Source organism: Sorex araneus, chromosome 4, assembly GCF_027595985.1.
Source record: "Sorex araneus isolate mSorAra2 chromosome 4, mSorAra2.pri, whole genome shotgun sequence".
In the NCBI taxonomy this organism is placed as follows: domain Eukaryota; kingdom Metazoa; phylum Chordata; class Mammalia; order Eulipotyphla; family Soricidae; genus Sorex; species Sorex araneus.
The window spans coordinates 198,690,008-198,717,216 of NC_073305.1; the positions used below are offsets into that span (position 1 = coordinate 198,690,008).

General features: G+C 55.7%; 1 protein-coding gene across 9 annotated transcripts in view; it reads left to right on the top strand.

Annotated features, from left to right (window-relative positions):
* The first annotated feature begins 5,296 nt into the window (after positions 1-5,296).
* Positions 5,297-27,209, top strand: part of GTF2I (general transcription factor IIi) — a 71,315-nt gene continuing 49,402 nt past the window's right edge. For 5 of the 9 annotated variants that reach the window (XM_055134382.1, XM_055134384.1, XM_055134386.1 and 2 more), the window contains exons 1-3: positions 5,307-5,674; positions 21,398-21,501; positions 24,304-24,442. In XM_055134382.1, coding sequence (XP_054990357.1) covers positions 21,403-21,501; positions 24,304-24,442 — 238 coding nt within the window. In that variant the 5' untranslated portion in view covers positions 5,307-5,674; positions 21,398-21,402. Of the gene's footprint in view, positions 5,675-21,397; positions 21,502-24,303; positions 24,443-27,209 lie in introns of all 9 variants that reach the window. The other 4 variants (XM_055134385.1, XM_055134389.1, XM_055134390.1 and 1 more) reach the window with 2 other exon arrangements.

The window sequence follows — 27,209 nt, forward strand, 5'->3', positions numbered from 1 at the left end:
TGTCTCCTACAGGCACCTTGTTAAATACGATTCATTTCCTTTACTTTTTTTTTTTTTTTGGTTTTGAGCAGTGCTCAATTCTCAGCAGTGCTCGGGCCTTACTCATGGCTCGGTGCTCAGGGGTTGCTCCTGGCGGTGCTGGGGAGTCGTCAGGGTTGCCACGTGCAAGGCAAGCCCCTTGAGTGTGATTACAACTATGGAAAGCTCCTTATGATAGTGTCCCTAAAAACAGATCAATGCTTTGCTTTTTTCATCTGGATTCAACCGCCCCCAAAGCAATCTGAGCTTATGCTGGAAAAAGCCACTGGCTGTGCTGGGTCACGGTACCCCAGTGGCTGCAGAACTAATCTCTAAGGGTCGGAGAGACAGTCCAGTGGGTAGCGTGCTTGCCAAGCAAGGAGCCAACCTGGGCTCCATCTCTGGCACTGTAGATGGTCCCTGAGCCCAGCCAGGAGAGATTCTAGAGCCAGGAGTAGGCCCTGAGGGTGTGACCTTAAAAAACAAAACATAAAGAACTAAGGTCACCAGTACTAGCCTGTCTGGACCAGTGAAGCGAGGGGCACACTGGTGAAGAACATCAACTGTGCCAATCAGAAAGGCCTGAGGAAGACCAAAAAAAAAAAGTGTAATATTTAGGTGTTGGATAACAGTTCAAAGCATTTTTTTTTTCTTGCTTTTTGGGTCACACCCGGTGATGCACAGGGGTTACTCCTGGCTCTGCACTCAGGAATTACCCCTGGCGGTGCTCAGGGGACCATATGGGATGCTGGGAATCGAACCCAGGTCGGCCGAGTGCAAGGCAAACGCCCTCCCCGCTGTGCTATTGCTCCAGCCCCAACAGTTCGAAGCATTTTAAGAAATAACATTGGTGGGGCTGGAGAGATAGCACAGTGAGGAGGGTGTTTGCCTTGCATGTGGCTGACCCGGGTTCGATTCCCAGCATCCCATATGGTTCCTGAGCACCGCCAGGAGTAATTCCTGAGTGCAGAGCCCGGAGTAATCCCTGTGCATCGCTGGGTGTGACCCAAAAAGCAAAACAATTAAAAAAAGAATGTTGGTTTGTCCTCACCCCCTCCCTGCAGGGAATTTAGGTTTCTTGAGGTACTTCCACCATAGTGCTCCCCAGGCACACCCAATTCCACCAGGGACTCCCAATCCTCTGTGTTTATCTTTTTTTTTTTTGCTTTTTTTTTTTTGGGGGGGGGTCACACCTATCGATGCACAGGGGCTACTCCTGGCTCTGCACTCAGGAATTACCCCTGGTGGTGCTCAGGGAACCATATGGGATGCTGGGAATCGAACCTGGGTTGGCCGCGTGCAAGGCAAACGCCCTACCCACTGTGCTATCTTCCAGCCCCGCCTCTGTGTTTATCTTTAATATCTCCTTTTTACCAGTCTTCCCTATTGATCACTTAATCCCCATATCAGACCTGTAACCTGTAGGTCAAATCTTCTGAGGGCTCTGGATTTTGTCTGTGTAAGTGAATTAATACCCTTCCTTATGTCCTTTGCACAGGCATAGTTTACTTTAGAGCTATGTCCTTTTTGTATAGACACAGGAAGACAGTTAGTTAATGCTATGCTTATGTAACTTAGGAGTTAACTGACACCAAATATTTACTCCTTGGCATCCATCATATTTACTTGACTTAAGTCTCAGGTGCCCTTAGTTCCTAATACCCCAAAAGTAGGGTCCCAGCGAGGGACAAGGATGACCCGGGCAAGCCATAAGCTATCCTGGCATCAAAAATAACAACAACAAAAAAAAATAACGGAGTGATAGTATAGTGGGTAGGGCGTTTGCCTTGCACCAGGCCAACCCGAGTTCAATCCCTGGCATCCCCTATGGTCCCCAACCATGCAGAGCCAGGAGTAACAGTAGTAACACCTGAGCATTACTGGGTGTGACGCCCCCCCAAAAAAATTCCGGAGTTAAAAAAAAAAAGGGACAGGCTAAGCACCATAAGAAATATAGTAAGTTAAGAGCACGGTCATGGAGAAACTCTGACATGACCCCCAAACAAGTGACTGAATGAAGGCCCTGCTGGGGTTAGGAAAGACTAATCTGGCCTGAGCACTGTAGTCTGGGTATAATAATGAGATATCTCCAGGAAGAGCCACACTTTAAGCTTCATATATCTCTTACTGAGTTCATACAAAATGACTTGATATATATATATATGCATATATATATATTTTTTTTTCTTTTTGGGTCACACTTGGTGATGCACAGGGGTTACCCCTGGCTCTGCACTCAGGAGTCACCCCTGGCTCTGCATTCAGGAGTCACCCCTGGCGGTGCTCAGGGAGCAATATGGGATGCTGGGAATCGAACCCAGGTTGGCCGTGTGCAAGGCGAACACCCTACCCGCTGTGCTATTGCTCCAGTCCATGACTTGAGATATTAAGAAGTAAATTTACGGTGATTGTTTAAATGGATACTGGCGATGGAAAGGGGAAAGCAATACATCCCAAGATACAACTCTGCCCTTGGGCGGCTCTTCTCACAGGAATCTGGAGTGCTGAGCACTTAGATGTGACTTTGTCCTTGAGCATCTCCGGGAATTTCCCCTGAAGGAAGGGCTTTATCTGCTCATTGTTCCTGATAATGTTCAACCACACCTGTGTGGAACTGCTACCCCAACCCTTCATGATTTCCCTAAAACTAACGCTGGGAGATTTGAATAAACGCCACTGACTGCCAACCAGCCTGGTGGCCCCTACTCCTTTATTCCTCCACCACTGTCAGCCCGAGGGGATGGCTTTCGACCCTGAATGCACCAAGTGGACTGTGGGCTGGCTGGTGGTGATACCTAGGAATAGTGACATTTAGGAACCTGGGGTGTGCCTCTGAGGACCACACACAACAGCAGAACCAAAAAGCCTGGCCTTTACACAAGGGGTTCAAAACAGTTTATTTTTGTGAAGATAGTTTCTTTCCTTTTAGGTTTTGGGTCACACGTGGTGGTGCTCAGGAATTACTTCTGGTTCTGGCACCGAGAATTATTCCTGGCGGGCTCCAGGACCCTACAGGATGTGGCGTGTGCAAGATCAGTGCCCTACCTACCCACTGTCCTCTCTTCGGGCCCTGCAAGATAGTTTTTATCGACCAACACTGACTGAGAAAGGAGGGGGAGGGGCAGAAGAAAGGACTCCTGTTCAAGAGAGAACTGAAGGGGCCAGAGCTGGAGGGCATGGAGCCTTGCACGTGGCCAAACCAGGTTCAAGCCCTAGACCCCAGAAGGTCCTCTGAGACCCACCGGGAGTAATCCCTGAGCACAGAGTTAGGAGTAAACTCTTGAGTACCGCTGGGTGTGGCCCAAAAACAAAACAAAAGGACCCAAGAACAACAACAACAAAAAAGAGAACAGGAGCTCGAAAGAGCAAGCGAGCAAGCGAGCAAGCAATCAAGCGGAGACACAGACGGGGCCAGGGAGGTAAGTGCTCCAAGGACCACACTTCCTTCTCCCAAAAGCGCCAGCTTCCTGGCTCCAGGCAATCTCGATTTAGGACCTGTTTCCCCCCCAAAATTGCAGTGGTGGCTTCAAAGACATTGCAACAACGAAAACAGCGGCAGTGACAAGTCCCAGGCTGTTAAACAGATTTATAGCCCAAAGGAACCATGTGCTAAGCGCGTTTCTGCTGATGACAAGGGTCACGGTTCCGAAAGGCGCTCCCCTTTGCCTTACTGACCAGCAGGCTCGCTCCCGGCGGGCCCCCCACCCCACGGCGCTGCAACACCCCCGCCCCAGCCCCGCGCCCCGCGAGCCCGCGGCAGCCGCGGGAGTGGGCGAGCGCCGCTCCGGAGTTGGCTTCCCGGGGCGCTGGGAATAACGGGCGTTTAATTAGATCTTCCAAAATGTGAATGGAAAGACGCGCGCGGAGAGCGAGCTGGTCCCGGGAAAACTTAATTAACACTCGGGAGAGGCTCCACGACGGAGTCGCAGTTGGATCAGGCGAGGGCAGAGCACGGGGGTGGCACGCAGACGCCGAGGGGCCGAGCGGACCGGACCGGTCCGCTGGGTGGGATCAGGTGGCAGGCAGGGCCCGAGACACTGCCCGGCGATCGATTTCAAAGAAACCAGGCGGGGAAATTCTCGGCGAGGCTGTCTGGGTGCGGCCCCGTGCAAGAAAGGAGCCGGGGGAGCCGCCAATCCGAGAACCCCGATTCAAAGGGAAGCTCTTGGACCCACATCAAAAGACGGGCGGCTCGGAAAGTTTTCTGGGGCGCGACAAAGGCTTGGAGGCTGGAAAAAGCGCCGTGGTCGTCACCTACCCGGGGCAGGGAGGGGGGCGGCCGGCGGAGAAAGAAAAATCTGGACTAGAATCGCTCGAGCTAGCGGCTGCAAAGCAGCACTGAAAATCTGAGTTCATGCATCAAAAAAAAAACCAAACAAAAAACAAAACCAAAAAAACTTTCTGGTTTAATTTTGGCGAGCAGGGTTGGTCTCACCGTTTTCTGCCAATTCACGAGCTCATGAAAGTTGGAAAACACACACACACATGCACACGCACCGCACGGCGGGGGAGGGGTTTGAATAAAAGTGTTTAACGAAGGTGGATGGGCGAACTGTAGCTCCAAGTTCGGGTTTCCGATCCCCTGGCTTTCTCCCCCCCGCCCAACTTCTAAATGTGGAGCGGGCGCCCGCGCCGGGCGGCGAGCCTGGGTCGGGGAGGGAGGGTTCGTGCAAAACAGCGGCGTCCTCGGCCGGCGCCCCGTCCCGAGTTGGGGTTCGCCACCGGCGCCCGGGGCCGCTCCGGAGGCGAGCTCTGCAAACTAACAGGAGTTCTTTGTGTCCCGGAGGGTGGTGCCGGGCGGGGAAAGTCCCTTGGCAGGGCACCGAGGGCGGCGAGGTTGGCCTGGGGCTCCCCGGTCTCCGCCGGGGTTGCGGCCTCGCCGTTTGCAAGGAATTTCGGGGTGCAGGAGCGAAGTGCGAGCCCCGGAGGGCGGCGGAGGCCGGCCCGAGTGCGGCGCGGCGCCGGCCCGGGCCGCCCCCGGCCTAGATCGTCGCTCGGGCGCCCCGGCTCCCCTCCCCCACCCGGACGGCCGCGCAGGCCCCAGGTGCAGCCATGTTCTTGCTCCCACCACCCGCGCCTCCATTGACAGTCCTTGCTGGAGAGGGCCGGGCGCCGCGCTCGCCGCGTCCTCGGGCTCCCCGGCTCGGCGGCGCGCGGCATCCTGGGAGTTGTAGTCCGCCGCCCCCGCCGTCCCCTTGGTGGCCACGGACCGGAAACTACAACTCCCGCTGGGCGGCGCTGCGGGTGCGCAGGCGCAACGCGCCTTCGAGGAACAAAAAAAAAAAAAAAAAGGAGGAGGAGGAGGAGGAGGGTGAGAGTGAAGCTCGGAGTGCAGAGAAAAGGGGCCACCGGCTGCCCCCCCGCTTCCCCGCACGCGCTCTCTGGCCGCGGCCGCCCGCCCGCCGCGGTTGCCCCGGCGTCTCCCGCGGTCCCCGTGATCGGGTTTAGGCGTCGGCGAAGGCCCCGCCGGGCGGCCATGCGGCGGTGACAGGAGCTCGGCCGAGACGCACGGGCCCCTCGCCCTCACCTCCGGCCCGCTCGCCCGCTCGCCCTCGGCCCCGACGCCGCTCCGTGGCGGCCGCAGCCCGCGCGCGGCCCACACTCGCTTCCCTTCGACGCCCCGGCCCCGGCGCTGCCTGGAGGCGGCTGCACTCGGGTGAGTCCCCCGCCCCCGCCCGGCGGCCGTTCGCGGGCCCGTTCGCTCGCCGGGCCTGCCCGGGCCGCCGCCGCCGAGTGGGGGCTGCCCCCGGTCGCCCCCCGCCCCCCCCGGCCGGCCCGCGGGCGCGGGGGGGTGGGGCGGGCGCCGCCGCGGCCGGTCGCGGGGGACGACAGTTTCGCACGCGCGCGCGCGCCGGGGTGCGCGGGGGGAGGGGCGCGCGGGGGGGGCGGCTCACGCGTGAGGCCCGGTCGCGCGCGAGCGAGCGAGCGAGCGGCGGCGGCGGCCGCTGATTGGCCGGCGTGGGCGCGGCGGGAGCGCGCGCCGCGCCGGCCCGAGCCGAGGGGTCGCGCCCGGCCGGCAGGCTCCGGGGCTCGAGCGCCCGTGCGGCGGGCGCGCCCGATTGGTCGGCGCCCGGCGGGGGCGGGCCGCGCTGCCTGGCAACTGCGGCGCCCCGCCCCCCTGCGCGCTCCCAGGTGGAGGCCGGGGTGGGCTTTGTCCCGGGCCGGTGCGCCGGCCCCGCGGGGCTGCGCGCTGGGCGGCGGGGGGTGGAAATAAACACAATGCCCGGAAGGAAAGCCCGGGCCCGAGCGGGGGCCGCGGACGGAAGAGCGGGCCTCCCTCCCTCCCCGCCACTTTCGCGCTGGCAAGTTGTGCCCTTTCACGGAGCGAGCGCCGCGCTCCCCCGCCCCCCACGCTTGTTTTTGAGCCACACCTGGGCTCCTCCTGGCTTTGCGCCCGGGGATCTCTCCGGGCCGTGCTCCATCTGGCGTGCCGGGGGTCGAACCGGGTGCGAGGCAAGCCCCCTCCCGGCTGTGCCACCTCTGCGGCCCCCGAGCGCGCCGAGGTCGGGCTTGCTGGCCCGGGCTCCCTCCCGCGAACCGCCTTGTCCCTGCAGAATTCTGATAACGTCTTGACAACGGCCCCGGGGCCTACATGCAGCCTCTAGGTGTGCAGGAAACAAAAGGGAAGTTAGTTTTGCAAGTGAGATTGTGTCCTTTTTTTTTTTATTTTGGAGTGCCTTGAGCGAGCGGCCCGTGATTTGGAGGCTCTGGGTTGTCGGGTTGTTTTCTGCCACATGCTTTGTGGTCTGTCCGCGCTGCCGTCCGCTGTCCCTGCTGCCGGTGCCCGGGCGCACCCGCTGTGCACTGGCACCATTTCAGGCGGCTCGGGTGCAGAGCCCGGTGTTGCCAGCCGCATTTTGTTCCCGGTTTCCCCCTCCTGGGAGGGTGTCTTTTCCTCCAGGAGCTTTGGTTTTGTCCTGTGTCCTTGTGCGTTTTGTTCTTTGCCCTTGGTATTCAGAAGAGGGATTAAATCGCTTCTGCCCTTATCTTTCTCCCCTTCTCTGCCTTTGAGGTGGTGACGGCAGCGAGCTTCTGGAGATTCCCTTTCCGACATTGTGTGCGTGCGTGCGTATGTGCGTGCGTGGGTGCATCATGCGCGCGCGTGTGTGTGTGTGTGTGTGTCTGTGTGCGCGTGTGTGCGCGCTGGCACCCTCTTCTGCATGAAAGGGCTGCACTTGACTGCAAGGGCCCACCCCTTCCCTGCCCTGGCAATACTTTTTTTATTTGTTTGGGTTTTGGGCCACACCCTGCCGTGCCCCGGGCTTACTCCTGGCTCTGTGCTCTGCGATCATTCCTGGGGCAGCTGGTTGATCAGGTGCTGGGGATCAGACCTGGATTGGCCGCGTTGGATAGTACAGCAGGTAGGGTGCTTGCCCTGCACACACCTGTCCTGGGTTCAATTTCCAGCACCTCATATGGTCCCCTGAGCACCTCTAGGAGCCAGGAGAGCATTTTTGGGTGTGGTTCAAAACAAAAAAAAAAACCAAAACCAAACCTGGATTGGCCTTGGTGCTCGCTCTTTACCATTGAACTAGCTATGCAGACCCCCTTTGTGCTGCTCTCAAGCTCAGTAACTGGGTAACCCCTGCTTGTTGGCAAGGGCCAAGCCCAGTGCGGCTGGGTGATAACCCAGGGAGGAAACGTTGACTCCAAAACTTGAACGTTGTCCGAAGTTCTCTGCACTTGCTGGCACCAGCATCCTGGTCCATTGGGCTAGGCCCACCCCAGGGACCCAGCCCAGAACCTGATTCTGGAGGCCTGAGGTGGAGCTCAGTGATGGGGAGAACCCCTCGCCTTGCTGTCAGAGTCACCTGTGAGTGAGGGAAGTTTCTTCTAAGTGTTTTTTATTACTTTAAAAATTAGACCTGAAAGCCCGTTAGGACTGTTTAACGTAGAGTGCTTGGAAATGGAGTTCATTGTTTTTGCAATTACAGAATAAAGTTTAGGAAGTTTGTAGTTTTATTTATTTTTGATTTTTGTTTGTGTCCGGCCACACCGATCAGTCCTAGTGGGCTCTGGGGTGCCCGGGATTGAACTTGGGTCCGCTGGGTGCAAGCAACACAAGCGCCCTCTGCCCTCTATTTTATTTATTTATTTATTTATTTACTTATTTATTTATTTATTTATTTATTTATTTTTCTTTTTGGGTCACACCCAGCGATGCTCAGGGGTTACTCCTGGCTTTGCACTCAGGAATTACTCCTGGCGGTGCTTGGGGGACCATATGGGATGCTGGGGAATCGAACCCGGGGTTGGCAGAGTGCAAGGCAAATGCCCTATCTTCTGTGCTATCACTCCAGCCCCAATCTGGAAAATTTAAAACAAAACAAAACAACTTGGGAGCCTGAAGAACATGTGCTGCAGCCATCTCTGCATTCTGTGTGGGCCTGGAAATTAACCTCATCCCCTCCTCGCCCCAACACCTTTTAGTCACTTACTAATTAATTTCCTCCGGGCCAGACTGCCCTCAGGTCCCATTGTCACCTCTCGGAATCGAGTCTCTGGGGTGCTGGGGCCTTTGCATGGCACCCAGAGGGGCCAGGCCAGACGGGGGCCCTGTCCTCCCGGGGCTGGACTTGATGCCCACTGAGGTTTGCACATCCTTTGCTTCCTGGACCAGGCTCTTGCACGTCCTTGGGAACTGCACTCCTTTTGAGGTGCTCCTACCACGCCTGCCTACTTGTGGCGTGGCTGGAAATTGCTTGGGGTGCTAGGATCCAGTTTCGCATTGCAGCGTGGCCTCAGCTGTCCACACTGAAGGTAGCCAGGGATTCGCACTCGTCGTGGGCACCCGGGAGGCAGGTGCACCGGGGCCTGCGCTGTTTCCTGCCCTAATCTGATGGAGGGTTTTTTTTTTTTTTTGGAGTGGGGAGCGGTGTGGGCGACAGGGCTTGCCCCGTGTCGCTCAGGGCTTACTACTGGCTCTGTGCTCAGGATCCATCCTGGCAGGGTTCGGGGGACCATGTGCGGTGCCAGGGATTGAACTGGGGAGGCCGTGTGCAAGGCAAGCACCCTGGCCAAGGGAAAAAATTGCTCTGTTTTTTGGTCTGCATCCAGCCATGTTTCAGGCTGACTCCTGGCTCTTCACTCGGGGATCACTCAGGGTGTGTGTGGGGGACTTTGGGGTGCCTGGGACAGAACTCGGGTTGGCACATGCAGGGCAAGTGCCCACCCACTGGACTGTATCGCTCTGGCCTGAAAAACTTTTTTGTTTTGACAGTGGATGTTTTTTTTCCTTTGGGTCACACCTGGCGATGCACAGGGGTTACTCCTGGCTCTGCCCTCAGGAATTACCCCTGGCGGTGCTCAGGGGACCATGTGGTATGCTGGGAATCGAACCCGGCTCGGCCTTATGCAAGGCAAGTGCCCTCCCCGCTGTGCTATCGCTCCAGCCCTGGTAGTGTATTTCTTCTGGGCAAAGTAATCTCGAGTTACCGAGGAGAACTGGCTGGTTTTGTGTTTTATCCTGTCTGAGGAGGAGGAGGAGGAGGCTGGGGCCACAGCTGGCAGTACCCCCTGCCCTGGCATCACCCAGCAGTATTGGCCGGCACATGGTACTAGAGGTTGAAGCTGGGCCTCGTGCAGGCAAAGCCTGTGCCCAGACTTGACCTGGCTCCCTGGCTTGGGCCCGGGAGCGAGTACAGCGGGTCGGGCGCCAACCTGGGCTTGAGTCCCAGCACATCCCATATGGCACCCTGGTCCCTGCCAGGCGTGATCCCTGAGCACTGCCGTCAAGGGTACTCGTCAAGGGTTTTACTGATAGCGTCTTTAAGAATCATCGATGCAGGGGCCGCAGAGATAGGGCATTGGAGAGGGTGTTTGCCTTGCACTTGGGTGACCCGCGGTCAGTCCCCGGCACCCACAGGGCCCCAAGTACTACTAGGAATGGCCTGTAAACAGAAACATTGTTGCCGTTGTTTTTTTCTCTTGAACTCAGTCTTCGTGGCTGAGTCACCCCTCCGTGTTGGCGCTGCCGGTCGCCCGGGACAGGGGTGGGTAGATGTGAGGACCCCTGCCACAGAGCCCAGCCTTGCTGGGTTACGCTCGTTTCCTGTTGCCGAGTGAAAGAGTGCAGGTTCCCTGCAATTGTAGAGGAGAGACACTGTCTCACTGCTGACCTGGACATGCAGTCGGAGACTGTTACTCACCCTCGTGAGCCAAAGTGAAGCTCAGGCCACCCGCCTGACAGGGATAAAAGTAGGAATTGGATGTTATTTAATTTTTTTTTTTTTTGGAGGGTGCGATCACACCCGGTGGTCCTCAGGGATCACTGTCACTTCTGGCAGGATTCAGGAGACCAGGTGTGGTGCGAGGGACCAAACCCAGGTTGACTGTGTGTAAGGCACGCACTGTCACTCCAGACTTAGGAATGGAAATTATGTTGTTCCTGTGCTGTACCCAGTGGTCATGTTTTGTTTTGGGGGGGCCATGCCCCGTGGTGGTGGGGGCCCAGCCGGGGTCTGTGCCCTGCTGTCCCTGCCCCTGGCGCGGAGCGGTGCGTGGTCTCCATCCTGCGCCGTTTCCTCTCCATCCTTCCCGTTGTTTGCGGGGACTCCTAGCTCTCATTTTCCCAGTTCAGTTCTCTCCTTTCCCTCCGTTGAGGTTGTGGTTTTGTTTGTTTGTTTTGGGGCCACACCTGGCAGTGCTCAGGGCTCACTCCCGAAGGGGAGGGAACCTTGTGGGGATTGCGGGGGATCGAACCCGGGTCGGCTGCCTGCAAGGCCAGCGCCCTCCCTGCTGCCCTGCCGCCCTGGTTCTCTCTCCGTCCGTGTTTAGTCTTGTCTCTGAGTTTTGCTCCTCTTCGGGCGGTGGGGGAGTTAGGGGGTTTGGTCGGGGCTGGGTTGTCAGGAGCAGATGGAGGGTTGACTTCTAATTGCTCTGTGTTATAAAAAATAAAAATAGCTGACGTGTATTTTGGGGGGAGGCACTTGGGGGCAGAGCTCAAAGAGCTTAGTGTGTGCCTTGCACGCAGGAAGTCCGGGTTCTCTCCCTGAGCACCACTGGGATGAGTGACACCCCCAGCTCCCCCCCAGTGGGGAGTGGCTCAGTGGCCATGTGCCTGCCTGACAAGGAGGCCACCGCAGGGCAGAGTGGGGACTTGGGACCCCCTCTGTGTGCAGAGCCACTGAGCCAGAGCCTGCAGCCAGCTGGGGGAGGGGTGGGGGAGTCGCAGTCGCTTGAGGCCAGGCCAGCCTCTGCTCTGAGGAACCGGGTTGCTGGGCGCGCCCGGGGGTGGCCTGCACATGGCTCTGTGGCCCCTCTTCCTCTCTGGGGCTGCTCCGGGCTTTGCTCTGGCCCCCCGGCTGAACCGCAGTTAGGACAAGCCCCAGCCCTGTGCTTTCTCCCTGGCCCTCACTTCCCCCACTGAGAGAACCGGACAGATGGCAGGCGAGGGGCTGCAGGGCCAGTGCGGCCGGTCAGGCCCTGGCCTTGCGTGCAGCACACCCGGCTGATCCCTAGCACCCGCGGTGCTCCCCTGAGCACTGTTGGGCGTGGCCCCCAGACAGGAAGATGGAAATGTGCTTTAGGGTGCCAGGGGCAGCATCTGGCATCCGCAGAGCATCTGATAAAGGCCACACGAATACAAATAGTACAGAGATTCTGAGAAACTGAGCTTCTGAGGCAATCCCAGCTTTCTCCAGGAACTCGGGGGCCCACAGGTCCGCCTCAGCCAGGGAGGAGAGACTGGGAAGGACCCACTGTCTTGGGATTTCCCCCTTTTGACTTTGTTTTTTTTTTTTTTTGGTGAAGCAATTCAGGGAAATAATTTTTCCTCCCTTAAATTATTGTTTATGGTTTTCTCATGTATAGAAAGCTATACCAGAGTGGTCAAGGGTTTGTTCCTTTTGAGGACGTCGGATTAAAATGAGCCCTGGGGTCCAGCGCTAGCACCACACAGGGACGGGACCCCACAAGCATGCCCGGGATATGTGCAGGCAGACTGCGGGGGCTGGAGCCCCCGAAGTGTCGGGGCTGGGGTACAGACCCAGAAACAGAGGATCGAGGGAGAGGGAGAGGTCTTGCACTTAGGGCCTTCGCATGCCCACATTTTTCACTGTGGTACCCAGAGAGAGAGCTGTCACTGCTGTGCCGGCGCATGTGGGACTCTGGGCATTCGAACTCATGACCATATGCTTGTCAGGCAGGCAGCGCTGTGGGCCTTCGGCTTATTCCTGTCTCGGGCCAAAAACCCAGCGGTACTTAGGCCCTGCTCCAAGGTCTGTGCTCAGGGGTCACTCCTGGTGGAGCTCCGGAGGCCACATGCAGTTCTGGGGGATGGTGTGGCTTGGGTTTGATCCCTGGCACTTCATTTGGCTCCCCAAGCCCTGCCAGGAGTCGCCCCTGAGCACAGAGCCAGGAGTAGGTCCAGAGCATCGCCAGGTGTAGCCGCCCTCTCTTCCCCACTCCCTCTCTCCTCTTCTCTCTTCTCCTCTCCCCTCCCTCCCTCCGTCCCTCCCTCTCTCCCCACTCCCTCCCCCCTCCCCCTCCCTTTGTTATTCTGTGAGCTGCACTCTCTCCTCTTCCCTTTTAGAAGGCTTCTTTGCAGGCATTATTTATTTTCGAGGGTTGAAGGTTTGGCCTGTGAGTTGAACAATCCCAGTATTGTTGTCTAAGTTCCTGAAAACAGTGCTTTTCTGAGCCTTATTCTCCTGCACAATGAAAGTTTAGGTGTGTTTAAAACCAGACAGGCTAGGATGGAAGGCCCGGGTTGGTATTCAGAGCTCAGACCCTGTGGAACCATCTGCTCCATTCTGTGATCTTTTGTTTTTCATGTTATTTTCCAGGGCGCTCAGCTGTTAGCTTTAAAAATAAGTTGGCCAGAGAGCGCGGTTGGAGGCTGGGTAGGCTCTTGCCTTGCGTGTGGCCGACCCTGGCTTGATCCTGGGCATCCCACATGGTCCCCCAGCACTGCCAGGGGTGATCCGGAAGCAGGAGGCCAGGCCTGAGTCCTGACCACCAATGGGTGTAGCCCTCAAACCCACAAAAAAACAAACACAAATAGGTTGTCTGGGCCCTGGTTGAGGAGTCAGGGCTGGGTGCCTGGTTTGTGTGCGGGAGGCTCGGGTGTATGGACCCGGGAGCACCCCCTGAGCACTGCTGGGTGTGGCTCAAAAACAAGAGCAAGAAAAGTAAAATTGTTAGGCGGAAGCCTCATAAATAAACCAAGATACTAAGTTAATTCAGAAGGTAAGTAGGATCAGTGAATTTAACTCAAGAGTTTCTGAGAAGCTAGTAATTGGACATAATTAGAACTGATGTTAAAAATTACACAGGGGTGGGGGCTAGAGCAATATAGCACAGCGGGTAGGGCGTTTGCCTTGCGCACAGTCGACCCGGGTTCGGTTCCCAGCATCCCTTATGGTCCCCTGAGCACCCGCCAGGGGTGATTCCTGAGTGCAGAGCCAGGAGTAACCCCTGTGCATCGCCAGGTGTGACCCAAAAAGCAAAAAAAAAAAAAAAAAAAAAAATTACACAGGGGGCGGGGGGACAGTGTGGAGGGTACTTTCCTTGCACTCGACCGACCCGGGTTCAATCCCTGGTACTCCCTATGGTCCCCTGAGCACAGCCAGGTGTGTCCCTAAAACAAAGCTCAGAGGTACTTTAAATTTGTGTTTACGATCTAAACTGTGAAGCACATACAATTAGGGATTGAGTAAATTTGCTTCCATGAAAACGTTCGTTAACTTTTAGTATGTAGTAATTAGAGGTATAACCTAAAGCTCAAATACCATCAATTTCAGTGGCACATAAGAATTTAAATAGTAGTAATAAGTTTTTTTGTTTTGTTTCTGGGCCGCCCTGGGCGATGCTCAGGTCTTACTCCCGGCTCTACCCTCGGATCTCTCCTCACTTCTTGGGGGACCGTGTGGGATGCCAGGGGTCACACTCGGGCCAGCTGCATGCAAGGCCTGCGTGCTACCTGCTGTACTAGTGCTCCGGCCCAGTCGTAAGAGATTGGTAGAAAATGGTATTTATGTTGGCCAGGGAGGTAGTACAGCGGGGAGGGCGTTTGCCCCGCATACATCTGACCCAGACGCCATCACCAGTATCCCATTGGGCCCCCCCACGGAGTGACTCACCACCGGGAGTGATTCCTGAGTGCCGAGTCAGGAGGAGCCCCGGGCACTGCCCGGTGTGAGCCCCTAAAAGACACAAACAAACAAAACAGAATGTGAGCATGCTAGGTGATGGATTTTTAACTTAGCCCTAAACATTGTAAAGAAATAACAGTTTGGTTCTTCTTGAGTTCCAGCTGGTAGTGCTTGGGGTCCCTCCCAGCCAAGGGGGCTCTGTGCTGTGCCTGGTATTGAACCCGTGCCTGCTGTGGCTCAGGCAAGTACCTAGCCCACTGAGCTGTCTCTCTTAGCTGGGAATTATGTTCTTGTAAATTACCGTCACTGTCACTGTCCCGTTCATCAATTTGCTCGAGTGGGCACCAGTAACGTTTCCATTGTGAGACTTGTTACTGTTTTTGGCATATCGAATACGCCACTGGGAGCTTGCCAGGCTCTGCCGTGCGGGTGGGATACTCTCGGTAGCTTGCCAGGCTCTCTGAGAGGGACAGAGGAATCTCGAACCTGGATTGGCCGTGTGCAAGGCAAACGCCCTACCCACTGTGCTATTGCTTCTTATAAATAAGAACATGACTTTTGGGACCCGAGAGAGGTAGTTCTCCAGTTCAGGTGCTTGTCTTAAATGTGACCAACCTCTGTTCAATGCTGTGTGCCACACGGTCCCCCCAGCACCACTGGGAGGGGCAACCCCCCCAAAGAAAAGACACTAAAAATTTTTCATTTAATGTTTGTTTTGGGGGCCACATGGGACAGTGCTCAGGGATCACTCCTGGCAGGGCTGGGAGGGCCATAAGTGGTGCTGGGGGATTCAGCCGGGTTGCCCACGTGTAAGGCAAGTGTCTTCCTGGCCGTGCTGTCGCTCTGCAAGCCCCCTGCCCCCCATTTTTCTGATGGCCGGACTGACACCCGTTGGCCCCTCCCTGGGGTGCTGAGGCCTCCGGCATGCAAAACAAGTGCTCCAGCCCTTTGTGGGAGAAGAGGGTGGTCTGGAAGCAGGGATGGGGCTCAAGGGATTGAGAGGCCCCTGGTGGGCCTCTGAGCACCACTGGGTGTGTTACTCCCCCCCCCCAACATGGTGAAAATAAAGTGATGGGCTTGCTACTCTAATTTTTGCTGATTACTTTAATTCCTCCTCGCTGAGCGAAGGGGGTGTTGAATTTCACGAGGCAAAACCTCCTTTTGTCTCTGCTCTGGGCTGGGATAGGCTGGGCGCAGGGACGGGACCGCGCTTGCCAGTGGGGTTTGTGGCCTGCACCACAGATGACGTGACTGTCACAGGTTTTTCTTTGAATCAGACTTTGTTTTTGTTTGCTTGGGGACCGCACCCTGTGATGCTCGGAGCTCATTCCTCTTGGCATTTGGGGGGACCGTGCGGTGCCACCGACCAAACCCGGGCCGTGCCTGTGCTCTGCCTAGCCCAGGTTGGACACAGAAAGCCTGTTTCGTCTGTGTGTGTTCTTGGGTCACACCAGCGGGGCTCAGGATGGCTCCTGGTAGGGCTTGGGGGACCCTTTGGGCCAGTCACACCCTGGTGGGCCGTGTGCAAGGCCAGCGTCCTTCCTCTCTGGCCCAGAGTCAGAGTTTTGGTTTTCTTCATCGAACGTGAGTTGCGTTGATACCTCAAGTGGTTTCCAGTGTCCACTGAGCCTTTGGTGCCTGGACAGGATGGTCACGCTCCCCCCAAATTTGGAATGTTTAGGGCGAAGTTGCTGCCTGGCGGGGGGCGGGGGAGAAAGTGTGGGTGAGGGCCTGGGTCTGTCCCAGCGCTCAAAACAAAACCAAACAAAAACACACAGGTTGGCCCTAGGCACTGTGTAATTTGCCTCTGGTCCTTTTCCGTTTTTAAACCTGCCTTCGATTATTATAGTGTGGGAAGTTTTGGAATTTGGAGCCAGGGTGGGGATTATAGTAGCACCCTGTTGCCAAATTTAACTGTCTCCTGACCTCAGCGAGGCCCCTCCCTTTCTGGGGTGGCCCTCTCCTGTCTAAGGTGACAGAAACGGTGAGTTCCAGCACTCAAGAAGCCCCGCAGGGGGCTGGAGCGATAGCACAGCGGGTAGGGCGTTTGCTTTGCATGCGGCTGACCCAGGTTCAATTCCCAGCATTCCATATGGTCCCCTGAGCACCGCCAGGGTGATTCCTGAGTGCAGAGCCAGGAGTAACCCCTGGGAATCGCCAGGTGTGACCCAAAAAGAAAAAAAAAAAAGCCCTGAAGCCCTGAAACCTCACTGCTGTGGGGACCCCTCAAGAGGCCATGGACAAGGAAGCAAATGGAGAGAGGGAAATCTTATTTTAACAAAAGGATGTTGTTGATTTAAAATTGTATATGGTAAGATTGAATTGAAAAGTTTTTTGCTGAAAACAAAATTGGGGCATGAATGTAATGAAATAAAGTTGTGTTATGGTACCTTTTTTTTTTTTTGCACTTTGCCTAATTTGAAACAATTTGGAGCAAGTATGCTTTAAAAAATGTGTAATTTTTGCTTGTTTTAAAAGGGGCCACACCCAGCAGTATTCAGGGCTGACTCCTAGTCCTTTGCTCAGGGGTCATTCCTGTGGGTCGGGCTTCGGGACATGTGGGGTGCCGGGGGTAGAACCCTGGTCGGTTGGCCCTGCGCAAGGCAGGCACCCTGCCGGCTGTACTGTTGCTCCCGCTACTTTTAGGACAGAGTTTAATAAAAAATGTTCCTTTTTGTTGTTGTTAGGGTCATGGTGTGTATGACAGTGTTCAAGAGTTCCATAAGTTCTCTTGTTACAATATTTTAATATTTTTGATTGGTGCCCAGTGTTCAGGGAAGACTCCTGGCTCTGGGGAACATACGGGGTGCAGGGGCTCAGGTCCAGGTCGGCATCCTGCGGGGCAAGTGCCTGAACATCTGTGTTACTGCTCCAGCCTCCCACAGTCCATATGCAGTGTACGTCACAGGCAGTGCAGTGTGTTATGTATACATGCATACTATACATGTTGTGTACTGTGTTGTGTATGCCTCTGGTTTTTGGGTCACACCTGGGGGTGCTCAGAGGTTACGCCTGGCTCTGCGCTCAGGAGTCACTCAAGTGCTGGCGATGGAACCAGGGTCGGCTGCATGTAAGCACCCTCCCCACGGTACTCTCTTTGCTCTGGCCCCCATATGATATTTTTTATTACTTGACATTCAGCCATACAGCACGGGTCAATTAAAAGTAGAAGCGTCAAATGGCATTTTTCTTTTTTAAAAAAGGGAATTTCTGACTTTATGTGAGGTGAGAGCACATCAGAACTGTAAGGACCAGGTAAACTTAATCCCTGAAATGGATCTCTGAGGGCTGTGAAACAGAAGGTTCCAGGGAAGCCTGGAGTTGGCTTTCAGAGAGGGGTGGGGTGGGCGGGTGATGGGCAGCAGAGTGGCCGGCAGGAGAGACGGAGACAGTGACCTACCAGTGAAGTGACGTCGGAGCTCATAAAGGGAGACTAAAACCAGACCAGAGACACAGAAGTGGAAAGACAGGAGGAAGTGCAGGCGGTGTGGGGCGGGGACGCGGCTGGCCGCTCTGTCCCTTTGTCCTGGTGAGGGACAGCGCACCTCCTCCACGTGCCTCTGGCCGGCCTCTCAGCCAGCAATGCTTACTAGTCCAGTTCCCACTGGACTCAGGAATTGCGATACAAACTCCAGAACAAGTGACTTTTTTTTTTTTTTTTTTGAGGGGTGGGGAGGTCGGGATGGCCAGACCTGGTGGTGCTCAGGGCTTGCTACTGTCTCAGTGCTCAGGCATCACTCCTGACAGGGCTCGTGGGGCCCAGACCCTGGAAGTGTCATGCAAAGAGTAGCAGCAGGTCTGAACATCTGTAGCCTGTGGGGCCCCAGGACAGCTCTGTGGGCGTGGGCAGAGCGTGCTCGCGGGGCAGGCTCTCCTGTCCTCTGCCCCACGGGCGCGTGTCTGGTTCCTGCAGCCAGCCTTGGTTTGGCTGTTTGGGTTTGGGGGCCACACCTGGTGCGGCTCAAGGAGGCTGCTCGGGCGCGTGTCTGGTTCCTGCAGCCAGCCTTGGTTTGGCTGTTTGGGTTTGGGGGCCACACCTGGTGCGGCTCAAGGAGGCTGCTCGTGTGTCTGGGCTCAGGATGGTGCTCCCCTGGGGCTCCCACGTGGGCCTCCCGCGCGTGAAGCAGACTCTCTGCACCCCGGGAATTCTTGGCAGACACAGAAGGTGGAATGGGGCTCGAGAGACTGCTCGGAGCCCAGGCGGGGGAGGGACCCCTGACACTGAGGTCGGTTGCCCACTCTGCAGGGCCGGCGGTGGCCCTGGTGCTGGGGACTTCGCAGTCGCTGGCCCCTGATTGCTGCTTGGAAGCCCCCCTGCCCCCCAGACAGAGAGTGCTCCGTGCTGCGGGCCCAGGGCCCATCCCAGCATCCCATAGGCACCCCCAAGCTCCAGGTCAGGTTGCAGAGCCTGGAGTCAGCCCCGAGCACTGCTGGGTATGGCCAAAACAGAAACACAACCACCTGAGGGTCCCTCCCTGCCACGCTGACTGTCCAATTCCCGAACTGGGACTTGGTGTTTCAGGGCCTCGTGCGCGAGCTAAAATTCCTGCCCGCAGAAAGGTCTGTCGAGGCTGGAGTGCAGCTCAGTGGCAAAGTGCTGGATTCCTTTCTGGTTCCTTAGTGATTCTTTTTCTTTTTTCTTTTTGGGTCACACCCGGCGATGCTCAGGGGTTACTCCTGGCTCTGCACTTAGGAATTACTCCTGGCGGTGCTTGGGGGACCCTATGGGATGCTGGGAATCGAACCTGGGTCTGCCGCGTGCAAGGCAAACGCCCTACCGCTGTGCTATTGCTCCATTCCTAGGGTTCCTTAGTTTTTTAAAGCCAGGAGATTTTGGGGTGTTCAGCTGTGAACCAGCTGAGGGAGCCCAAGGTCAGCGGTGAAGAGATTCTGCCTTGCATCCCTCGGGCGCGCCGGGGAATTCACAGGCGCCTTGGGTTTCTTTGTTTACGTGCTTGGGCCAGAGCCCGAGATCACTCCTGGCAGTGCTCGGGACCGTCCGGGTGCTGTCATGCAGCCTGGGTCGGCCGCAGAGCACCTTACCTGCTGTGTTGTTGCTTCCCCTGCCAAAAGAAATTTGTTTTTTGTTTAGGGTCCCCACCTGCTGTGCTAGGGGTCGAACTCAGGCCTCCGGTGTGCCAGGATAGTGGTTGGCCTGGTGCCCACCGGGCCCCCAAATCGGCTTTGTGTGTTGCCTGCCTGGCCTGGGGGCTGGGCCTGGGGGCTCCTATCCACTCTGGGTCTGAGTGCAGGGACTGTGTGTGTGTGTGTGTGTGTGGGGGGGCAGTCCTTTTCTTGGAACCAAACACTTGACTGATTTCCATAGTAACCAAGTGTAGCATTTCGGGGGGGTGCCCAGAATCCTGCCCCAGTGGGTCCCTCCCTCCAGCCTGCGGGTTCCCAGCAGGGCTCTCCCCGCGGGTGGTCGTGGTAACACATCCTAGTAACCAGGAGTGTGGCTGGCCTGCAGGCGTGCGTGCATGTGTGCATGTGTGTGCCGCCTGTGGGAGGGCGTTGACCTGGCGCGGGGCAGGCCTGCTGCCCTGGCACGGGCACGGTGGGTGACGGTGAGCGTGGCGGGAAGTTAGCGTGTCACCTTCCAGCCGCCGGCGGCTCGTGACCTTGCAGCATCCCTGTAGGATGAAGACACGGGGAATTACTGGCTTATTGGGACCTTCACATACTGGGTTTGCACAGCGGGGAGGATGCTGGCCTTGCACGCGGCCGACCCGGTTTGATCCCCGGCACCCCGTAGTGTTCCCTGAGCATCACCAGGAGTGAGTGATTCCCTGAGCACGGCCGGGTGTGGCTCACAAAACAGAAACAGAGAAAGACGTCAACAAATTACGGAAGGCAAGTATGTGTGTTTTGAGGGAACCCCCATACCCGGGCTTCCTTTGTTTTGACTGAGCCTCATTTGACTGTTTTGTTTGTTCATCTTTTTGGTTTTGAGCCACACATCTGGTGATGCCCAGGGATCACTCTTTGCTGGCTCCAGCCAGGGCTCCTCTAGGGTGTCGGAGCAGACCCAGCTTGGCTGTGTGCCAGGCAGGTGCCATTTCCCGAGCCTCCTTTTAACAGAAATTTGTTTAAGCTAAGTTACCTTAAGAGAAAAGCGTTGGACCCAGGTTCTAAGGGGAAAGTCATTTCTGTATTTAACCATAAACCACTTTTCTGGCTTGACAATGGGCTGTTTTGTTATGTTAAAAACAGAAGTGTCTGGGGGTGGGATGGTATTGTGGGGAGAAGCATGCTGTGGGCTGTCTGCTCTGTGCAGGCCGTGGTGCTTTTGTAAAAGAAATTGTCTCCAGTCAGGTTTGAGATTTCCTTTCGGGAAACAATTGCCCCTCTCTGTCCACAGATCAGAAAGTAGGTGTGAAAATTGTCTTTATCATTGTCTTCCCTCTCTGGGCTACACCTGGCAGTGCCCAGGGGACCGTATGGGGTATTGGGGATCGAACCCTGGTCAACTGTGTATTAGGTGTGCAAGAACCTGCGAGTACCTTACTATTGTTCTGATCCTTTACCTTTTCGGGGCGGGGTCACCCCAGTGCGCCAGGTACCTCCAGGTGTGTGCACTCAGGTGTCCTGGCGGTGCTGTGGGGCTGCCGTGTTGTGTCGCACGGCACAATCCCCGGCGGTCAAGCTGCACCCCGGCCCCTGTACGTTCTTATTTTGGGTGGTTGGGCCACGCACCTGGCCATGTCCCTGGCTTACTCCGGACTCTGCGCTCAGGGGCACTTCCAGTGAGGCCGAAGAACCCAGTAGGGTGCTGGGGTCCGGTGCTGTGCGCTGTGCTGTGGCTCGGCCCCAGGTGCATCTTCTCAGTGACGCCGGAGGACTCCGACTCTTTGCCGACGCTTTGCCTTCAGTGCCCGTGGACCATGCGTTGATGAGCTTAAACTGCCTCCTGGTGTCTCCTGTCTGGTCCCAGGACATTTGCAGGAGCAGGGAGTGTGGTTGTTATGGTTGTTATCTGGCCTCTCCGTCCTGCCTGCCGCCAGCCCTGGGTGGGTCTGTCCTGCTGTCACGGGGTTGGGAGCTGCATTACCTCGTTCTCCGACTTGGGAGAAACTGTGACTTTGGGTGTGCTGTGTGAGTTTATTTGGGGGAGATTGGTTGGGGCCATTGGCCCAGTTTTCTGGAAACAAGGCAAGAGGAGTCACGGTAGGTCACAGCCCGGGGTCGGAGTTGGGGGCCCTCGGAGCGCGTGGCTGCGGAACCCCGTGTTAGATACTCATTCCGTCAGTGCACCCTGTTGCTCACTGTCCCCTCTTCTCGTGCAGGGATCATGGCCCAGGTCGCAATGTCCACCGTGCCCGTGGAAGACGAGGAGTCGTCGGAGAGCAGGATGGTGGTGACCTTCCTCATGTCTGCACTGGAGTCCATGGTGAGCTCGGGAACTGGCCGGTGGCATCGTTCTTCCTGATGGGGCTTAGGGGCCTCCCTTGGCGCTGCTCCAGGCTCTCTCCGGGGGCCTCGAGGCACCACACGGGGTGCCAGGGGTTGAACTCGGGCTGGCTGCGTGCACAGCAAGGGCCCTCCCTGATGCTCAGTCTCTCCGGCTCCTCATTATTTTTTAAAAATTAAGTTTATTTTGGGGAGGGCGCTGGGTGGGACATACCCAGCGGTGGTCAAGCTCTACTCCTGACTCAGTGCTCAAGGCGTAGAGCATGCACTTGGCCTGCTGAGAAGGTTCCTCAAGAGTGTTTGTTTCTGTCAGTGTCTGTATCTGTTCGTCCCTCTAATCTAATCTCCCAGGAGGAGGGGCCGAGAGGTGGCCCAGCCGCTGTTCACCAGGAATCTTGTCCCACTGGTCCAAAGGTTCATTCAGTGTTGGGCCTGAGGGCATTGTGCTTGGAAGGCCTCCGGGGCTGGGGGCGGAACTGGGGTCATCTGTTGCCCCATGCTCACCTCCATCCCTGGACCGGCTCTTAGCACCATTTATTGGTGGTTTTGTTTGATTCTGGATTTTGGGTCATGTCCAACAGTGCTCGGGTTTACTCCTGGCTTTGTGCTCGGGGTCGCTCCTGATGGGACGTGGAGGACCATGTGGGGTGTCGGGGATTGATCCTGGGTGGGCCATGTGCGAGGCAAGCGTCTCCCGCAGTCCTGTCGCTCCGGCCCACCTATTTATGGTTTCACTCAACTCTCCGTGATGTGCTGGGGTGGGGTGGGGGTCCAGGCTGGTCCCTGCTGTCTAGACCCTGTAGTGGTGACTTGGGGGTCCTTGGGGGACACCGTGCTCTGCGACTGTTCTTCAGTTTTAACTAAGAACAGTTTTGGCGGCCAGAGAGATAGACTGTGGGCCTTGGACATGATCGACCCCTGGTTCAGTCCACAGCACCAGTTGGTACCCTGAGCTTCACTAGGCCCAGATCTGACCCCCAGCCCACCCCCCGCAAGCTTTCCTGGGGAACTCTGTGTCATTTTTGTCTTTGGTCCCTGAAAATTTTTGGGAGTGCCCCCCCATATTAAGCCTTTCAAATAAAATCAAAGTTTACTTTCACATTTTTAGGATTCCTAATTTAAAAAGAAAAATTTTTTTGGTGATTGCTGTTGATTTTGGGCTCACGCCTAGTGGTACTCAGGACTCAGCCCTGGCTCTGTGCTCAGGTGCTGTACGGGATACTCAGGTCGACCTTGTGCAGGACAAGAGCCCTACCCTCTGTTACCTCTCTGGCTCCCCTAAAATAATTTTTTAACATCCACTTAAAGTCTTCTGTTCGGTTTTGGGGGACCCTGAAACGAACAGGGCTTTCTTTGGACGCAGTTTTCAGCCAGAGAATCCTTGGTGTTTGCTCTCAAAGGTTGTTTGTTTTTCCACAGGGGTCACTCCTGGCTCTGCACCCAGGAATTACTCCTGGCGGTGCTTGGGTGACCACGTGGGATGTTGGGAATCGAACCTGGGTTGGCCGTGTGCAAGGCAAATGCCCTACCCGCTGTGCTGTTGCTCCAGTCCCCACCTTTTTGGGAGGGAGTGTTTGGGGTTCTGCTTCTGGCTCTGCTCAGGGCTGGCGCCTGGACCCCAGCTTCCTGCCTGCAAAGCAAGTGCTTACTTAGCCAGTTAGGCTTTGACCCGGCCCCAGGAATGTGTTTGATATGTCCGCTCTAAATTAATGATGCTCTCCCTGTAAATGAAGTTTTGCAGACCTACTAAGGTTCAAAACTGTTTGTGTACTTCAGGTGTACTTAGGTCAGCCTGGGGGCCAGAGCCATAGCACAGCGGGGAGGGCGCTTGCCTTGCATGCCTGGGTTTGATTCTCGGCGCTCCATATGGTCCCCTGAGCACTGAGCACAGAGCCAGGAGTAACCTCTGAGCACCCCGGGTGTGGTCCCAAACCAACCAACAGTAGGAAGTCTGCCAGTGTGACGTCAGTGATCCTTGTGATGCTTCTTCCGTGGGGGTGCCCGTGCCGATGTGGCTTCCAGCTCCCCCTTTGTGACTGACTCCACCAATGTTCCCAGCTGCTGGGCGCCCAGAGCTCTGGGCCTCTTGCAGCTTGGGCCCTGACCCTCCTTCACGGCTGTTTTTAAGGGCACTGTGCCGGGGTTGGTCTCGCTTGTGGGCGTCTGGCCCTCAGTGTTCCCTGGGGAGTTCTCTCCACCCGCCTTTCTTTAGGGATGCTGCATTCTGTTCAGACCAGGACTCAGGCCCATCGGGACAGACAGGCACCTGGAAGCAGCGGACTCTGGGGTCACTCCGTGTAACTTAAGTCAAGGGGCTCGGACTTGCTTTCCTGTTGTGTCTGAATTTCCAATTTGTTGAGACTTTTTTTTCCGCCCAGCAGGAAAGCGGCCTAGTTTCATGTTTGGTTCGGGGTTTAGGTCTGTGCAAGGGCAAGGACTGAACCTGCATCTCAGCCCACTGCCCGCAGGCCCTTGAGCCATCTCTGTGGCCCCAGAAGGGAATTTTTTTTTTTTTCCTTTTTGGGTCACACCTGGTGATGCACAGGGGTTACTCCTGACTCTGCACTCAGGAATCACTCCTGGCGGTGTTCAGGGTACCATATGGGATGCTGGGAATCGAATCCGGGTCGGCCACGTGCAAGGCAAACGCCCTACCTGCTCGCCCTACCCGCTGTGTTATCGCTCCAGCCCAGCAGAAGGGAATTTTTCAAACATCCAAGATAACACCCGCCTTGAAATGTCAGGCTTCCGCCTGTAACTGGTTCTGCCGTGTGTGTTTCAGTGCAAAGAGCTGGCCAAGTCCAAGGCGGAGGTGGCCTGCATCGCCGTGTACGAGACGGACGTGTTCGTCGTGGGTACCGAGCGGGGACGCGCCTTCGTCAACACCCGGAAAGATTTCCAGAAAGATTTTGTAAAATACTGTACGTTTGTGGACATCTTTTTGTTTGTTTTGGTTTGGGGATCACACCCAGTGGTGCTCAGGGCTGACTCCTGGCTCTGCACTCAGGGATCACTCCTGGCAGGCCCTGGGGACCGTATCGGGGTGCCAGGGATGGAACCTGGGTCTGCCATTTGCAAGGCAGACCCCACTGTACTCTCATTCTGGCCCCTTTTCAACATTTTCATCTTTTGTGTTTTATACATAGCCAACCGGAACATTTATGGTGTACATCATACATAAGTAGTCATATCTCACGTCTAAAGGGGATGTTTCTGTGTCTCCACAAAAATCCATCCTGTCATTTCAGAAATGCTCAGAATGAATCACTGAAATGATAATGCATGGTTGGGGGTATAGAGGTAGAGCATTTTCCTTCCGTGTGTGAGGCCCTGGGCTTATTTATATTTTTTTGTTTTGCGGCCACACCTGGTGATGCTCAGAGGTTACTCCTGGCTCTGCACTCAGGAATCACTCCAGGTGGTGCTTGGGGGGCCGCGTGGCATGCTGGGGATTGAATCGGGTCATTTTCCATATAAGGGAAACGCCCTCCCTGCTGTGCTATTCTGGGAGGCCCAGCACTGCACAAAGGAAAGGGTAAGCCCTGGAAAGTTCCAGAAGCACCATACATGTTACTTGCTTTAGGTACCTGGCCATCCTGCCTGCCAGTCTTTCCCAGAGTGGGTCTGTCTGTCCCTCCCCGCCGGGGGGTGTGGGAGGATGATGGGGGCCATTAGCAGCCTCAGTGCAGTTGAGGTGCTTATTGTTTGCCTGAAGAAGGCAGGTATCTATTTACAATCTAGAAATTTACATACACAGTTCGGGCCTCACCAGGTCTCATGATACTCAAAATGAGCAATGGAAAAAAATTAGCATCTGCCCACGGCAGGCAGTTAGGCTTGAACGGTGGTGGGAAATTTCGAGCAAAACATAATGCCCAAAATTAGAGAGTACTGGGGAAATTGTCTGCCATAGAGGCAAGGTGAGGACTGGGATGTGGGTGGGTGGAAAATGTGCACTGGTGGAGGGATGGGTGTTCCATCACCGTAAGGCTGAATCTCAAACATGAAAGCTTTGTACCTCTCTCTCACGGTGATACAATTAAAAAAAAAAAAGTAAAAGTGATGTGGAGTTCATGCCAAATTCAGTCAGCTTAATCAATGGCTGAACAAATAGCGGTACTTTATTTATTTATTTGTCTTTTGGGTCACACCCGGCAATGCACCGGGGTTACTCCTGGCTCATGCACTCAGGAATTACTCCTGGAGGTGCTCGGGGGACCGTATGGGATGCTGGGAATCAACCCAGGTCGGATGAGAGCAAGGCAAAGGCCCTGCCTGCTGTGCTGTCTCTCCAGCCCGCAAATAGCAGTACTGCTACATTTTTTTTTTGAGGGGTTACACCCAGCATGCTCAGGGGTCACTTCTGGCTCTGCATTCAGGAATCACCCCTGGCGGTGCTCAGGGGACCATATGGGATGCTGGGAATCGAACCCGGGTCGGCCGTGTGCAAGGCAAGGCAAACGCCTTACCCGCTGTGCTATCACTCCAGCCCCCCCTTTTTCTTTTTTTGTTTTAAAGAAGGTAGATCCCTGTGGGAGACAACAAAGTGATTGTTTGTTTTCCTGAGAGAAGGGCTGATAGGCAGGTAAGGTGCCCAGGGGTGACCATACTGAACAGAGGTAGCAGCCCTTCTTTTCAGTTAAGCATGAAAAACAAATCTTTGACATCTTTTATCATTTTTAATTATCGATTTGAGTGTTTTTTTTTTTTTCCAGTGCTGGGGGTCATGATTTTGAGATACTTAAAGGTCCTGCTTAGAGCTTTTTGTTTTTGTTTTGGATTCACACCAGCAGTGCTCAGAGCTTATTTCTGACTGTCTTGGAGGATCTTGTGGGATGCTGGGGCTCCAGCCCCGGGTCAGCTGCCCGCGAGATCCTGCGGCTGTTCTCTCCAACCCCTCTGTCCGGGTTTCCATTCAGCTAGTGATTGGATTGCGCGCTTGCCCTGTAAGCACTGCCCCTCTCGCAGTGAGTCTGTCCCCGCTCTCTGCCTCGCTGGGCTGAAGTGCTCCTTCTCGCACCTGAAACCCGGCACTCAGAGGATTGCCCTCTGCTGCTAATCGAAGTTCCTGCCTCCTGGTGTTCCTCTTGCACTTAGGATGCCAGGGAGTGTACCTGGCACTTGAATGTATTCCCAGCACTAGTGTCTAGTAGCCACTGTGTCAGCAAAACGAGACTTTTTGTGGCTCTTTTTCATATTCTGGTTTATAGTTGATAGATGGCCGTTACTGACTCTTGGTACCAGTTTTTCTTTATTTGTGGTTTGTTCATGTTTGGGGGCCATGCTCACCATTGCTCAGTGCGGGGTGAGGGGTGCTGGGGATTGAACCAGCGTCAGCCACATGCAAGACCAGTACCTTCACCACTGCAGAATTATTTATTTATTTATTTTTCTTTTTGGGTTACACCCGGCGATGCTCAAGGGTTTCTCCTGGCTCTGCACTCAGGAATTACCTCTGGCGGTGCTCGGGGGACCATACGGGATTCAGTGAATTGAACCTGGGTTAGCTGCGTGCAAGGCAAATGCCCTACCCGCTGTGCTATCACTCCAGCCCCAAGGTTACGGTTTTTATTTTCAAAAGTTTCCCCTCTTTTTCTTTTCTGTCTTGAGAGCGAGTCGTAAATGTTGGAGACTAGGAAAAGTACTCTTCGTAGACATGACATGATGCGGTGGTGCCCTGGGCCCTCT